At 37.8% G+C, this 17,451-nt stretch overlaps 1 protein-coding gene across 5 annotated transcripts in view; it reads left to right on the top strand.

Annotated features, from left to right (window-relative positions):
* Positions 1 to 745: 745 nt before the first annotated feature.
* DOCK10 (dedicator of cytokinesis 10) overlaps positions 746 to 17,451 on the top strand; it is a 218,702-nt gene continuing 201,996 nt past the window's right edge. For all 5 annotated transcript variants that reach the window (XM_063442511.1, XM_063442509.1, XM_063442512.1 and 2 more), the window contains exon 1: positions 746 to 972. In XM_063442511.1, the coding sequence (XP_063298581.1) occupies positions 811 to 972 (162 nt within the window). In that variant the 5' untranslated portion in view covers positions 746 to 810. The remainder of the gene's footprint in view (positions 973 to 17,451) is intronic.

Here is a 17,451-nt window from a genome sequence, read left to right as displayed (position 1 = left end):
CTGAGGAGTGGCCAGAGGAGGTATCCCTAGGCTGTAATGTAAACACTGCCTGTTCTATGAAAAGACAGTGTTTACAGCAAAAAGCCTGAAGGGAATTAATATACTCACCAGAACAAATACAATAAGCTCTAGTGGTTCTGGTGACTATAGTGTCCCTTTAAATATCAGACCCATAGTCATAATCCTAAATAGAATATAAATGTATAAATGTATGCTCTCTGTGTAACTCTGTTAACGTCATCTTTTCCTGGGGCCTAACCCAATTTCGGTGTCATGCATTTCTCTGTATCCACAATTTTAGGCCAAGTGTAAAAACCATAGATACCTAAAATATCATGCTTTGTAAAACATGTATTTTCTACAGTGGCTTTATGTGCAAATTCAATGTATTTGCTGGTCAAAATAGTTTTCTCTGCATTCAGACTTTCCAGACTGTTTTTATTGCTCCAACAAACCGACGCATTATTTGAACAGATGATTTTAATAGAAGTACCATGAAAATGCAGCGCTTTTTGTTCTGTGGAAATAAGAAAACAGGAAACCAATGGGCTTCTCTTGAATCCAGAATTATTTGGAGACAGATCTATGCCATAATGTCTCTGCAAGTGTTCAGTTACAGTAGATGAAGACTTTTCCTTCAGCTGCATCCAAGCTATTTAGTTCTGATCAGATGATCTGGGTAGCAGGAACTGATTGGAGAGAGCTGTGCAGCTGCAGCTGTAGTGTAGGCTGCGTACAGAGACAAGCGAGCACTGTTTTACAAACATAGCATCAACATAGAAGTTATTTTGTAGGCTTCATGATGCAGATATGGGCTGTGCTGCCAGCATTGTTCTGCTTCAAACCTTTCGTTCTGTGGTACAGAGGAGCTGTCCCCATATTTGCACGAGACGACAAGAGGATTTGTCACATGAGATTGTGCTACAGGATGATGTGGATGATATAAGCAGACCAAGAACTCTGATAATAATGGTAGAGTATGCATTAGCAAACCATAGCCGAGGCGATATGATTATTTCATATGGATGCCCTGTAATTTCTAAGTATTAGCATGTACACGGAAGTAATCCGATTATATTATATTATGCTTTATTGTGTCGCTGTCGAGAATGTGATATTGTTGTCTTTTATGCTTAAACTAATTCTGCCAGTACCTTATGTAAGAGCATTGTGTGCTGTTATCTTGCTGTTCCAGTCACAGAGGGTCCTGCTTAGTGGGGATAATGTTTTATTAAGGAGTTGAAGTTGTATATTCTGCGGCTTCTAAATAATGACATTCGCGGGGATTTAAATAAATGATTGCAGACACCAAAAAAGGCGCTTGCATTTGCGACATCATCAAAGTAATATGATTATAATAAAGACATATAGTGTCTTCCAGCTGCCGTTGGCGCCGTATATTATCATACGTTGTATTGTTTTGTATTTTGTGATGTCCTAAGCCATTATGCTATATTCTGTCTTATTCAGTAGCCATGTTTATCATCTGTGCTGGGGCTTTGAATTTTATTTTGGAATTGACCACTGCATTATTTTACTGTCTGCATCCCCTGTGGCACTGTTGAAAGCTAATGCATCCCTTATGTATTGTACCAAGAAGTTTGGTAGTGATGTACAGCAATGTCTGTCTGCTATATTAAGCTCTGGGCCTTTTTAAGAATCAGGGACAGCAATGCTAATGTTTGCTGAAAGCTAACAGGCTTGGTTGATGATGCTTATTCATGGCTTTTCTAGTACTGCTAAAACCATAGAACAAAAAAAACATTCATATAAAACTAAAGAAATAATATAACTAATTTAGCATGTTTTCAGTTTTCCCACAAGACTGTGACGGTGCTCATTTTCCTTGTCGATAATCCCTCTACAGATGTTTTAGTTCCAGCTGCTAGTCAGCCCAGATGCCTTTTCATGACGTATTGTTGTTTTTTTTGCCCACTTAGGAATTTTGTGATCTTTCTTATCTCCGGGTATAGAGTTAACTGCAGAGAGGGAAGTGTGAATGAATGAACGGCAACACATTTTTAAGCAGAACAACTAAATATGTGTTTAGCAGCTGATACTATACTGTCTGTCATCAGTCCTATTGAAAATAAATGGTTTTCAACAGCAGGTATAGCTAACCCTGACACGTCACATATTTGTGAAGCATCGTGGGAAATGTACATCACAAACAAGTGGAGTGCCAAGGCTAGGCATTGATGTTCCATTAAACACACTATAACAACATACGGTACATTTTTATAGAATTCGGTTTGAAAATCAGGTGTGCTTCATTATGAATCAAGTCATGCAAACTGGTGATTTGTTCCATAGCAATAAAGACTTATAGGGTGCAATTCCGTTATGTAACGTTCGTCCTGTGAGAATGCAGGTACAGTGGATTATTAATTATTTTGTGCTGTTTGATTTCACACTGGATATGTTATAGACTAGATAATTACACAGGTGATTTGGTGTAGTTCAATACCAAATGACAGGAGGTAGAATGCATTTAACATGACTAATTTTTCCCATTCGAGTTCTGTGCTAGTTTATGTTCTTAGGACAATTCGTAATGTGTGGCTGCCTGGGTTTATTTTATTTCAAAGTATGCACATTTGTTATAAATGAGCTACACCATATTGCATTAGTATGTAAGTCTATGCATGTCTATCACATCTTACTAGAGATACTATCTGTCTTGGATGAAGGTATGACTGACCTAGTCAAGAAGTCCAGCAACAATGTATACCACAGGATGAATAGCACAAATAATAAGCATTTGTGTGTAGTGTTTCTGCATGTGTAGTATGTGTATGGTCTCTAGGCTCTAGGATAAAAGCAAGCAAGATTACACTGGTATCATGGTTTGAGGGCTAACAGTAATGGGATCGCTGCTACCCCTCCGTCACCCATTCTCGGCAAGTTGTAGCTGAATGCAAATTAGAATTTAGGCAATACCAGGACCTTGTAGTAACTGAGGAGGTAGGCACTGATGCCACCCTGAACCTTCCTCAACTAATGTGTAGCTAGTTTGTGGTTAGCAGCTGCTTTATTCAGTGGGACGTGATGTTAAAGAATGAGCCATTACCCATTACCATTACCTGACCCTAAAAATTCATATATCAAGCAATATAATATGCCCCTTGCACAGTCTAATATCTGACACCCAGGGTACAGTGGCAGAGGAATGACCCACCCCACTGACATTAATCATGTAAAAGTGAGTCCGAAGGGGTCCTATCGGTGTTATTCACAATAGTGAAAATTATCAAGAATATAAATCAAAGAGAATGTCAAGTTTAAAAGCCAAAATAGCCAAACAAGATAAATTCTCCAAGTCAGATATGCTTCTAGAGTGACTAACATTGGGCTTAAATTTCAAATTCACTTTAATTTGCCTTAAATTCTCAATTTAAAGGACCACTATAAGCACCCAGACCACTTCATCTCAATGATGTGGTCTGTGTGCAGTATCCCTGGCATTTTCCTCCCGCAATGTAAAACATTGCAATTTCAGAGATACATCAATGTTAACATATGGCTAAACACACCTCCGGTAGCTGTTACCCTGACAGTCATTAGATGGTACTGCCATGTCCAGAGCTGAGTTTAACTCGGTTTGTGACGTTTGACATCCTCACACAATGCAGGAGGATGTCAAACATACAATAAATGCTTTCCTATGAGAATCATTGCATTTAATGCTTCCTTATCATCCTGGTGATTTTCATGCATGAGCATTAAGTTCATAATGCCTGTCTTGAGAAGCAATACATTGGACAATCCTAATGAACTCAGTGGAAGCAGACCAGGCTGCAAAAAAAAAGAGATTGTCTCCATGCTTGATTACATGTGATTAAGGGGTTCATGTAATTAAAAAAAAAAAAAAAAAAAAAAAAAAAAAAGGTGATCAGTGGAATCGAAAAAATCCCTCTAACAATTTGAGTCAATAAAACATTATGGGTCACTATATAGTGTTCCTTTAATAAACAACATTGCAAGTGTATGTGTAAGTTTATGTCACTGACACCTGAGCATATGGAAATATTATAAAGTTGCATTAGTCCAAGGATAGAGCATTATCTGGGCATTTTAAAGGGTGTCATTTATGTCAGTGAATTCAATTATTAGCAGGTGCTGACTAACAGCTCATAGGGCCACTGAGCAATAGGAGGTCATGGGGCCCCTTTGCATCCACCAACTTTTAATGTCATGGGGAGGAGGGGGAAGGGGCTTCAGTGGGGGACATGAACTTTAGTGCATGGGACTGGGGCTATAGTGGGGAGATAAGTGCTCGAATGAGAAACAGGGGCTCTAATAGCACTGTAACACTGCAGGGGGTGTAACAGATGCGGTGGGGCTAATGGGTTGCAATTGAGCATAGAGACTGTAGTGTGGGGGTTGGGTAGTGAGGACTGTCATGGGAGATAGTGGCTGTAGTAGGGAGATGAGATCACAACAGGGGGAACAGGGGCTGTTCACTCAATTTTTTTTATTTATGGCCTAAATATCAAATTGGAAAAACCCAGCTGTTCTCAGTTCAGCTATACTGGACATACATTTTAAATATAATATGAATTAACTTTGCATTTTGCTCATTTTACACTTAAATTAATAATCATAATAGATTGATTGGAAAGTATCCCCAATTCTGGTCACAATTGCATATTTTTAAAATTTTTAAAATGTATTTTCAAAATCCTTTATCCTTTATGTATGCTTTAATTGCATAATTAAAAATAATGAACTCCAGCAAAGTGCTCCCTTCTAAAGCTGGTAATAATGATTTCTTGTTAAGGTTTCTTGGATATATTAATCGACTATGTCTCAGTGTATGTTTAAAGCACTGATACAGTTCCAGAAGTGGAACACAAGGTATGTCATGCATTATAGAGGCTAAAAATGAGCTTTTCATCAATATTTCCATCATCATCTCTATGTAATGTGCACTTTCAGATAAGAAACAATATAATCTCAGGAGACACGCTGTAATACTGCCTTAAATACATAATTATTGTTTAATTCACTAAACCAGTGAATGGAAAAACAATTTGCACAATTAACGCAAAAATAACCAAGCTGTTATAGCTGATTTGGAGGATTTTTCTAAAAGAGCTATGCTGGCGTAAATCTTGCAATTCAGTTCCAAAATCACTACATTACAGGGAAAAATATTAGTGAATAGTTTTAGCACCCTAATTTACAAGCACAAAACAAGATTCAGCAGATATGCTTAGATGACTCACAGGTATGAGCACTTGGACTCAATTTCAAGTTGCTTGGGCAGACGTCAGTGGACATAGGAGTGAATACGTCAGGGTTCCAGGCAATGCCAAGTATACCTGGTAAGTTTGGATTTTAATGTATGCCAAACCAACACATCTTACATCTTTTTAATTCAGTATACCATTAGGTGAACAAGCCTTGTGGGCACAATAAAACTTTAAATAGTCTGCATAAACCATTTATTGACTCTTTGTAACATTTTATTAATATTGCATTAAAATATTTTACATCCAGTGGAATATTTGTAATTATTCTTCTCTGGAAATTGTTAATTACAAACATGAAAGGTGCTTTTAATTATTATAATGATCATGCACAGTACTTAGAAAAAAATATATATAGAATCCCCTACATATTTTGTTTTTGAATCATGTAGGGCAATGCCCATGACTGCACAGATGCCTATGTAAAATCATTGTGGCCAAGCAATTTACCCAATAAATAGACACATACCCGATAATAGTGGGGTAGGGCTGGGTCACAGCTTTATTGTATGGCACATTTAAACCAAGCATAAACGGCAGCCAACTTATACCAAATATATTTGGGGAAAAAAGGGTACTTTCCACTGCCCAAATAAAAAAAAAAAAAAAACTGCAATGTTTTCAGCTGCAAGGTTAAGGGGACAGGGACAGTGCACCCAGACCACTTCAATGAGCTGAAGAGGTTTCTCTGCCTATAGCGTCTCTTTAATTATTACAGGAATATCCTTAGAAGATGTTATTTGCATTCATACCTCTTGTGTGAGGGGCCCATGTTGCGTCATTAAAGGCAAATTGATTGAAAAATGAAAAGCAAATGTGTCTGTCTGAGCAAGTGGTATGTACCTTTTAATTTTTTGTTTTCATTAATATAAATGTGAGAGCCGGTGAAGTCTTTCCAACGATAAGCCTGTATACTCTCACCAATGTCTGCTGCATCTGGATGACACACATGAAATTATCGAGCAAATGTACGTAAGAGTATCTTAAAAACTAGACAGCGAGCTACATACTCATTAGTATGTCAACCGTGTGCCTAATTACTCTAAAAATATAGCAACAGATTTTGGGTTTCCTTTATTTTACAACAGAAATAAAAGATGAATATGTATAATTTATGCAGATTGAACTCAGTCCATTTATATTCTACTCTATACCTGCTTCGGCTTTTAAAGTGACAATGAAGCAAAAAAAAACCACAGTAGATAAATTAACCCTATATTATTATCCTACATTTTATACCCATTAAATTCCATAGCTTTGTTTATGACATCTAGTTGAAGGGATGTTTTTTTTTTTTTTTTTTATCTGAATCTATTTTCTATTGGGTCAAAAGGAAATAATACAACAAAAAAATAAATTCTTGCCAAAGTAGTTGTTGTTTTTTTCTTCTGCTTCTGTTTAATGTTTGGACCTTTCATACTTAAAAGGTCTCAAGTTCACTAGTTGACCACATTTTATAAATCAAAGCTTTATTAGAAAAGCATAAAACTACAATCCAAATATTGTTGTACCAAACAACAACATCAAACACATCAAACACAAATTACATTTGTGGTAAAACCAGCTGCACATTAAACGATTATAATGAATAAAATATTACACATACCTGTGTAAAGTGAGCATATATTCACGTGGCCATAATACTAAAAAAAATAGACTAAATCCACAAAAAGAAGAAAGTGGATAGTAGTTGTTCACAATGAATGAAAATATTTGAGATTTTTAAAAAATAATAATCAGTGTTTACTAGAACCTATAACAAACATCACTGTCATTGCCCACTGGTGTTAATCAAAAGACAGGAAGTTATGTCTCTGGCAAATCTTTGACAATGTAGCAATCAGTACAGAAAGCGTAGGAATGTTCTTGCGATGGCTTGCTTGCTTCAGATATACAATGTTAGCACTGGATTTCATTTTATACGTAAACCCTTTATCATGCATACGGCCCCCCAACATCTGAGTCTCGTAAACAGGGCTTCGGTGGTTGGAGTAACAGGAAGTGGGCCTGCCCAGGAATGGGGAAGGGTCCGTCTGAATAACTGGCAGGTCAGCCTGGTGTGTATTCCCGTCAGGCTACCTGCCAATAATTCAAGTATCAATGCTCTCTTCATGACCCTAGTATCTTTAGCATGGCGCAAACATGTCTATTATACTCTTGTGCTATACTTTTTGAGGACAGTGCCCAATAGTGTTCGAAAGTGGAACATACCCGAGACGGCAGAGCAGGACACTAAAATTGGGTAAATCTTGTCATAATTTGTATGTTTGGAAGGCATGTGAATGTAGATCCTTAAAAGAACCACACTAAAAACTAATGTATAGAGCAAGTTAAAATTTTAAAAAATAATTGACACGCATTGTAACAGACATTTTTTTTTTCTACATTCCCTATTTTTTGTGCAAAGAGGCTTGTAGTGCCACAACAGCAAAAAACAACCGATATATGCAACATAAACATACAATATCATGGCATAGCAGAAAAAGCAAATTGTTTAGTATAAATAAGTTATAACACATATAAGTCCGCATTAAAATTATATCTAAGGTAAAACGTATAAGTGTGTAACAAGCTAGGAGAGAAAAAAAACACAACGATTAGAAAGACACTGGGGTCTACGAGTAAAACTAGTAATAAGGTACACAGCAAGAAGATGAAATGAGGATACATTTGCATTCCATCCCCTCCTCCCCCCAGCAGTAATTTCAAGGTCTGGATGCAATTAACTGCACTTGGTTTATTTCTCTTTCACCCGAAAAGCAGTTGTGGTGATTGTGATAATCCCCGCTGGTCCAAAGTGGTGGGAAATGGAACTAGCCAGACATACCATTGAGGAACCGGTGCATGGGAGTCTGCAAGAAGATAAGACAGCGGCTGTCTCCCCTCGCTCGAGTTTTTGCACCAGAGCCTCAGAATGCCGAATTTATTTCTCCATCTGCACCAGCAGCTGCGGTAAGAGGAGATGTCAGCTTTTAGGTGCCGAGGTTTGTGCTTATCCGCCTAAAATCAGCTTTTGTAGCTAAAGCAAACAGGAGCTATTCCAACATGCATCTAGTCGGCATGGTGGCACGGCCCAACCCCCCATAACAACCTTTTTTTGATCTGCAACAAATGTAAGCAATGAAGGAAAATAGTGTGGTTATCATGTTGTTTGCGAAAATGTTAACGTCACAAACATTTTTTATTTCATACCTTTGTTTGCAGTGTTCCCAGCATTACAAACACTGTTAAAATGTAACAGTTACTTTAACTATTTTAATGAAATACTTTTCTTTTAATACAGAATTCCCTGTTGGCCATTGCACTCCTTAAATCTCTGTAAAATAAAGTATAAACTTGCCTATAATCCAGTACCGGTCGAACGTCCGCTTGCTGGAAGCCAAACCCCATCCAATGTCACAGCCTCCCTCTCCATGGTCCAATCAAATGTTTCTCAAAGATTTTGATTGTACCGTTCTCTCAGCTCAGTGTACAGAGCACTTTGAGGATAGGGCAGGAGTGGGTGAATACAGATGGAGTGTGGGAAAACAAAAACAAAGCACCATAGGGAGACTGGAATGGTAGGAAGGGCTCAGTTAAATAAGAGAAGTAGGGAGATTAACAAAAAAGTCTGTATTTTGTAAAAAATAGATGACTGTCACCAGCGAGCTCTGTGTGTAGGCGACAGACATTATCAACTTCTACTCTGGCAGGCAGCACTGTTGACAACAGACATGTTTTTTGCACAGAATTGACATTAAACAACACAGAACAGAGTTCCATGTTGCTTAAGTCACATATACCCGGGAGCCGCAGTGTAAAGTCTAAACAACTCTGAATGTCCAGCGTTGGAAGCAGAAAAGCAGAAGTGGTCATGGTGGTTGGAGTAACCCTTAGTCAGATGTCTGATCTCATATCACAATGGTGACGCTCATATGAATTTTATATATTGACAGTGAAACTAAACAATTTTCTGCAAAGAAATATCAAACTATTTAGATATGATCCTTAACAATCATCCTTGTGCATGCCTTTTTCATTGTATGGTTTTGCCGTCTCTGAGGTTCCTGTAATTAAAACGAAACAATTTAAAATATAAAATGTATTGCACACTTGGAAATGTAAGGAGCGGGTTATGTGGTTTTTTAAATGTTTTCATATTAAAAGCATTATTTGGATGGAATATTTTATGTTTATATTTTACCTTAGAAACAATATATACAACAGGGATTTCAAATAGATTATTTTTCATTTTAATTTCTCTGCTATTTTTTTTCATTTTGGCCGTTTTGAAAATACAGATTTTCGCCCATTAACAAGTTCTCAGAGACATGAACATTCTGTCTGGGAAAGCTTTTAGAGCTGCTGCATAAGTACTAGAATTTCAAATCTGCATCCAAGGACATTGTACTCTTGGGTGGCCACATTATATTTGTTGTAGTAATGCATAGTGTGCAGAGAGTCAGGGTCACAGTTTAAACTATTGCACAGTCATTATCATACCAAGTTATCTCCTGTCTCTGGAATGGACAGTTTCTTTCTAGGACATAAACCTCCAAATCATTCTGTCTTTCTTCAGTTTCCCTATGTTCTAGGAGCTCAAAATGTTGCCAATAAAAGTCCTACTGATAGATTATCATTATTAGAATGCTGTTACAAAGATACCGTCCCTAAAGTCCTGCCAGTCATGCATTTTGATATACGGTCTGCAAATATACATCCTGTTAATTCCAATACTGGTGATTCTAGGATTAGAATCATTAGCAGTGGGGGCTGGTAAAGTTGTTGCTCTGTCCGTGTTACCCCATGTACTCAGTCATGTACCCATTGAGAGGCCATAGCATGTTCAATACCACAAACCTATAGATACGTGTATTTAGGAAGCAACAACCATTGTAAAGTGGTCTGACTCCCTTGATGTTACCCAATGACAGCCCTAGAAGACAGGACAATACACAGGCTTGTCTAGGATTGGACATTCCACAGCCAATGGATGACCTTACAAATTCTACTAGCGCAAAGTAAGCATGTCAAGGAGGTGTATACCCAGAGAATAGAGCCTTTACAAATACATAAATCTTACCATGATTAGATTTTATTTTTATTTTTTTATTCAACAAAAACTGAAAAACTTTCCCAGTCAGTTTTATCACTTTGGCTATTTTGGCCTTAAATTTAAAATTGTCTTTACACTCACTTACATTCCCATCAATTTTAACTTTAGTGCATAACCATTTGAGTATATCTGTAATTCAACTGTCCTTTCTTAAAGGAACACTATAGTGTTAGGAACACAAACATGCATTTCTAACACTATAGTGTTAAACTTGCTGTTTAGATTACTTTCTCTAAAAAGGCAGTGTTTATAATGCAAAGCCTGCAGGATCATGCCATAGACACCATAACCATTAAATTAAGCTGTAGTGGTCCTGGTGACTATGGTGTCCCTTTAATCACTGTGATTGAGAGTAAAAAGGAGTCCTGGAGCTTAGCTTGTATATTTAAGATATAGCAAGTGATCTCATGATCCAGTTTAGTCCATATAGCTATAGCATACATTGCAAATAATGAGGAAGATTTTGTTTTACTTTCTCATTTTTCATGTTGCTCAATGGCAGAACATGTCAACATCTGCAATGAATATTGACAGGGAGCCAAGACTGGGGATAGATGTTTGATTTTGTACAATAAATTTTATTTTTCAGACATCACAAAAATGTATTTATTAAATATGAGTATATTATATTATATTAAACATCTGTGGAAAGTGAAATTTGAACAGTAAATCTACCAACTTTAAAACGTTTAGCCCCATACTATTAGGCGTATATGTACAGGGTGCATTAGCAATTTAATTGTAATAATTCACCCTTACTTTAGCTAGGTATTTATTGTATGCGGCAATGATGCTTACATACAATAATAATGTTTATATTCTGTTGGTTTCCTAGGAATGTCTACTTAGGAGTAACAGGAGTATTTGGCTATTGGAAATTGACATATTTTAATTATTTTATGTCTGTATACCTATTTGCCTAAATTTTGCTCTAACTGTATAACCCACAGTTATAATTATTATCACATTTAGTAAAAAAAAAAAAAGAAAAACACTAAGCAGAGAAGAGTAGAAGTCACTCTTAATGTTTCTGTTAAATTATGTCTTCATAATGCAACTTCAGTTCTAGAATGAATATACGGTATATAAAAATTAAACAAACAAACCAACAGGACAAAAAATCATAGACATAAGCGATCATCTGGGATGTGGATATTGTTTTATTTTTTTTCGGTGAAGCTTTTGTTGAAAACCACAATATTCAGCAAAAAAAATGAGAATAAAAAATTGGCAGAATAATGCTGTTCAAACAAGACATTTACTAATTCTCAAGACGTTTTGGGGTCTTGTTTCAGAAGATATCATATTCAATTAGTTTATTTTAGGCATTTGTGGTGCAGACTGGTTCTAAAACGTATCTGCTTTATGAGTTGATTGCTTACAAAGAGTAACATTTTGAGGTCTGTTACGAATGCATATGAAATATTAAAAATATATAGTGCCTCTATACTTGCTTTTTAAATTAAATTATCTCACATGTTCAAAACATTTATTAAAGGAACACTCCACGCATCATAATCAGTATAGCGCTCTGTAGTGGTTATGGTGCCAGGAGTGCACTTAGGGTAAGTAGTGAAGTTGTCAAGCTTAGGTTATTGGCTGAGAAGGTTCAGATTATTCTTCTTGTCAATGTGTCAACCTTGCACTGCAGGGCTTAGCTCAAGAAAGAGCAGCCCTGGCTCATCTGGAGGCTGATGCTGGCACTCGGCAGACTCAAGTAAGTAGTCAGATATTTGCAAACAATTTGAATACTTAGGGATTAAATGTTGTAGAGGTACACAGTGGTATTGTGGAGAGACGTATGGGGTTGGTTCGGCACTTCCAAAATGCGGGACTTCGGCAATTCGGCAATTCGAATTGCAAACCGATGGGGGAGGCAAGTGTGTATGGGAGAGTGTGTGTGTGTGATTGTATGCATGTATGTATAGAAATGTGTGGTTATGACTGGAGATTAGACGTGAGTGGTTTATATTAAAGGCATGTGGGGCAGAGACATATACACTTTGTTTATAAATTCTCTTAATATGAAATTCACACTAAGGACGGCTTTGAATGTGTACACTGTGGCAGTTTCTTTGTCATTTATACTAAAGTGCTGCTACAAATAGTAAAATTTACCCAACCTGTACCCCGACATCTTGAAAATGAGCCATTAATGCAGTGCTGATATGGTGGTAAAAACATGATAGCCTGACTACCAAAAAAGGAGACCCCACATCGCTACTAGTTTGACCACCTGTGCAATAAAGCAAGCAGCAAAAATGCAATAAAGAAAAGAGTATGTACACAGTAAAACAAACAGTAATGGCACAATAAGGCAAGCAGTAAGGACTGTAAGTTTATACTAATAGCATTGAAGGCATAGAACGTTTAAGGGGCTCTTATTAGTATTTCTACAGTTAGTGGAGTGGTTTTTTTTAACTTTGCGTCGGGCAGTTGCTTCTCAAGCATCCATTTATATAAAGTAAGACCAGGATTATAGTGCTGAAAAGATCCAGAGGGAATGCTGTGCCCCCCAGGTGTCTGTTGGGAGGGGCGCCAACAGGCTCTAAGGCTCTATCAGCTGGATGGTCACACCTCTATTAGTTGAGTAGCATGGGGATCACAGGTTTGCCGCTATACCTTCATTGAGATCCTGGAGAGCAACAGCACAACAGCAGCAGAAATGTGACATTTCTGAATTCTCTTGACTACCCCGGTCTTCGCAGATGAGAAAGGTCAGTAGACATGTGCAATTCGTTTCGATCCGAATTTAAATTTGGACGAATTTAGGCAATTCGGACATTCGGATGAAGTGCTTCAGATTTCTGAAAAGTGGCAAAACAGGAGAGGGAGGGAAAATTAATGGAATGATGACAGGAATCTAACCCTACCCCTAACCCTACCCCTAGGGTTAGGGAATTGCCGAAGTCCTGAACTGCAGAGTTCCGGAATTGCCGAAGTGCCGAACCGAAGTGCCGAATTGCCAAAGTCACGAATTTCGGAAGTGCCGAACCGAACCAAATTTTGCCCATGCACATCCCTAAAGGTTTGTAACTAAGACAGACTTGCTACATGTTGGTTTTTGAATACTCCAATAGTTAGCTAAACGTAAGCTGTTGGTTGTGCTTTTTTTTAAATTCACAATACTATAAATTGTATAATTTACTTTGCCCACCTGGCTGTCCCATACATAAATGCTAACATACAAATTAGTTTAACGCTCCTGTTGCTGTATGTGTGAATACATGTACTCATTTAGCACTATAGAAGGAATATCCATGTGAACATGTGCTCATTGAGTATACCTTTTGTAGATGCCCTAACATTCATGGCGCATCACGTGATGGCTATGTCACCCTGAACAAGTGCATTGGAAATTAGTATAATCTTTTTCCCCTGCAGGATCTGTACTGTATACTCTTCTTTGTCACACTGACACGGAAATTGCCAATTACTGTTATATAACAAACACAAGGTAAAAACTGACTTTTTCTTTTATAGGATCACAAACTAAATCCAGACATGTTCTATCGTGCAAGACTGTGCAACTAGCAAAATGAGTGACCTAGTGAATGGGGACCGTCTATAGATTGATGAGCAATGTCTTTGTTTTTGCAAGATGATCTGTTACAATAATTACAATGTTTAAAGTTCATCTACTGTGTTGACTATGCACTTTATTTATTGTAGATACTATTTAGACTAGTTATGCCCTCAGTCTTATAAATTGGTTAACGGCGGTATCTACCTTGGGAACTTGGCCACAGAAGCACTTTTGTGAATAATAACTGTGCCGATAATCAAGTGCTAGTGTGCATTCACAATTAATGACACCATGTATGTACGTACGGCTGATGCACATATTAAAAATACACTGTGGGACAGTTTCAGACGTATAACTGTGGACAGTCTGACCAGATTTTGACAAAAAGAAGCTAAGATGTTTGTTTCAATTTCCAATTTTAGATCAGAATTTATTTATTATTTATTTTTTAAGTCAATATTTCTCCAAATCAATTATATTGTCAGTTTGGCATTAACTTGGAATCCACTACCCCCAATTCATATTTTATGAGAATAACCCTAACAGAGTTATTTTTTTAAACCAGGAGTCACTGTGAATTGAAGAGAATATGGCAAATGTTAGGCTAAAATAGATGAGCTGGAAGAATATCTGTATTCAATTCGGCCAGTTTGGTCTACATTTGTAAATTCTCTGGTACGTTAGCAACAATTCTCAGTTTGCAGGCTAACCGTATGAGTGTACTTAAACATACACACAAAACAAATTTTAGGAACATACAATAAGAACTTGGAAGATGAAGATTGAAAAAAGAGGAAAGTGTAGCTCACTGCAGTGCCTGGGGGGGATTTACACATATTTATACAATTCCTAGCAATGCTGTCATAAGGAGCATACAACACCACTGCTTCCTCTACGTGAGACTTAATTAGAAACTAAAGAAGAACCTTCCAAGGCACAAATCAGTAATGCTGAGCCCACTGTGCGACCCATGTTATTGTGAAGAACTTAAGAGAAAACCAGACGTTTCGGGACACAGCCCTTTCTCACAGATTTATTCACTTAAGTGGGCATTAAAAGGAATTTCAAATTTAAGGCCAGAGTAGCAGACCTCAGTGCTGTGCATAGCTAGAGAATGTTTCCAGTCCAGCTATTTGACGATGAGTCATCGTATAACTTTCATATCTATTACCGTAAAACTAAAAAATAAAAGAATGAAAAATATTATCTAGTAAAAAAAAAGTGAAACACCAGTAACTCATATGTAAATATATTTTCTACCTACCTGTTTTATCTGTGCACATGGTGGAGTTGTAAACAGAATATTTAAGTATCCAATTTTGCATTTCCTTCATTTTATACTCTTTATAATATTGTTGTGTTCTACTATTCTGCTTTATATGACTTTAAAAGGTTTTGTATTCTTTTTGGTTTTAGCACATGTGTAGTGGCATCTCTACATAATAGATTTGTTGTATATGCATTGAAGCATTGGCTGCAGATTTTCTTCACGTTCTGGAATAAGCGTTAGTTATACTGCTGTGTCTCCAGTAACTGTTGCTGCATAGTACAAAAATGTCTCTATTGTTATAGAGGTTCTGATGTCAATGATTGTTTTGTGGCCTATTGTTGCTCAAGGGCTCACAAACTATACCTCATTATGTTCCCTTTATTTCACACTTTATGGATCGATGCTGATCATAATCTTTAGTTAGATATGCATATAATCAAATTATTTTTTTTTTTTAAATAAAACAAATAAATTTAGAATTACCGAATAATTAAAGGGTATATGTCATGATAACTACAACTTGTGCTCTTTGGAAAGAGCATAACATTTCATTTATTGATTGTACTAGCAAATTAGCTAGAAAATCTGAAGATTGGGAGAAAAACTATTTACAAATTAATTTTTTCCCCCCTGTCAGTAAATCCTCCAGCATAGACACAGTGCCGAAAAATTGACTGACAAGGAAGAGTAGAAAAAGCCTCCCACAGGCTTCCCTCCACACATTTCAACCACAGCGCATGCACGGTGGTTGCTATGTTAACTCTCTAGCCGATGCTGCTAGCACTGACTAGGTAATATAGTTGCAAACTTCAGATGCCAGCGTGCTGGCAATGAAGAAAGCAGCACAGAGGAGGCTTGACCTGCTTGGGGAAGCATCCCCACCAAGCGAATAAAAGAAGACTGCGGGAGGAACGAGGGCGGATTGGGGTGGGTATTACAGAAGAATAACACCCACCAAGCTGAGGACATGTTAGATCAGAGGGAAGATGAGCATATCTCTAAATTTACATTGAATACATCATGTATGTCTGTGATACTTAAAGGATCACTATAGGGTCAGGAACACAAACATGTATTCCTGACTCTATAGTGTTAAAACCACCATCTAGCCCCCCCTGGGTCCCTCATGCCTCCATAAATATAGCAACATCTTACTGTATTCACGCCTGAAGCTGTAGATCTGCATGCTGTTTGCCTCAGAATAGCAAGCTGTCTGCTGACATCATCAGAAGTGGTGGCCTGATCCAATCACAATGCTTCTCCATAAGATGGGTGTCAGGATCGGGACAGGGATCCAACACGCAGAGTACAAACAGTAGCCAGATACGTATACCGGACCTTAGAATGGCCGGACTAACGTAAGTAGTACAGTATAGAATGGTCAAAGACAAGCCGAGGTCGAGGGTAACAGAAGACAGGTAAGCGAGAGACAAGCCGAATCAAGGGTAACACAGATAAGCAGAGTAAGGTAAACAAGCCGGGTCAAAACCAAAAGGGATAATAGAATACACAAGCACTGAGTGACTAGAACAAGCTAGAACCACGACAGGGCAATGAGCTAATGAAAGAAGCTCTGTTAAATACCCTGTTCAGAGCAGTAACCACGCCTCCGAGGCGTCCTGATTGGTCCTGCAGCAATTGAGTGACATGTCGTTCCGGAGGAGTGTCCTGATGACAACTTCCTGCCTAGATGCTGTAAAAGGCAGTCACTCCCTCGCGGCCGGCCTTGCATGACCGGATAGACCGTGGGGAAGGGAGCCATCAGGCCGTCTGGATGGAGGAACAGCTAAGTCTCTACCTCTTTCGGAGGTAGAGACCACAGGTACCCTGACAATGGGCTGAGACTGACAAAGAGGCAGATCATGGGCAGAGCCAGCATGATTCAAGCACAGGCCTGGCCAATCAGCATCACCTCATAGAGATGAATTGAATCAATGAATCTCTATGAGGAAAGTTCAGTATCTGCATGCAGAGGAAGGAGACACTGAATGTTAGGATGCATTTTGGGCAGCCATGACCCAGGAAGGATCTCTAACAGCCATCTGAGGAGTGGCCATTGAAGTTTTCACTAGGCTGAAACTGCATTTTCTCTTAAAAAACAGTGTTTCCAGCAAAAAGCCTGAAGGTAATGATTCTACTCACCAGAACAAATTCAATAAGCTGTAGTTGTTATGGTGACTATAGTGTCCCTTTAATGTATTCAATTAGTTTTTATTTATGTTAAATTGAATCTGTCAGGTCCAGGAAACACTCTCAACTCTTGTGGTGTTCCCTCCCTGAACAGTGCCATTTAAATGATCCTCAATCA

The sequence above is a fragment of the Pelobates fuscus genome, chromosome 2, assembly GCF_036172605.1.
Source record: "Pelobates fuscus isolate aPelFus1 chromosome 2, aPelFus1.pri, whole genome shotgun sequence".
In the NCBI taxonomy this organism is placed as follows: Eukaryota; Metazoa; Chordata; class Amphibia; order Anura; family Pelobatidae; genus Pelobates; species Pelobates fuscus.
Note: the sequence above shows the minus strand (reverse complement) of the source record. Positions and strands in the feature narration are given on the sequence as shown.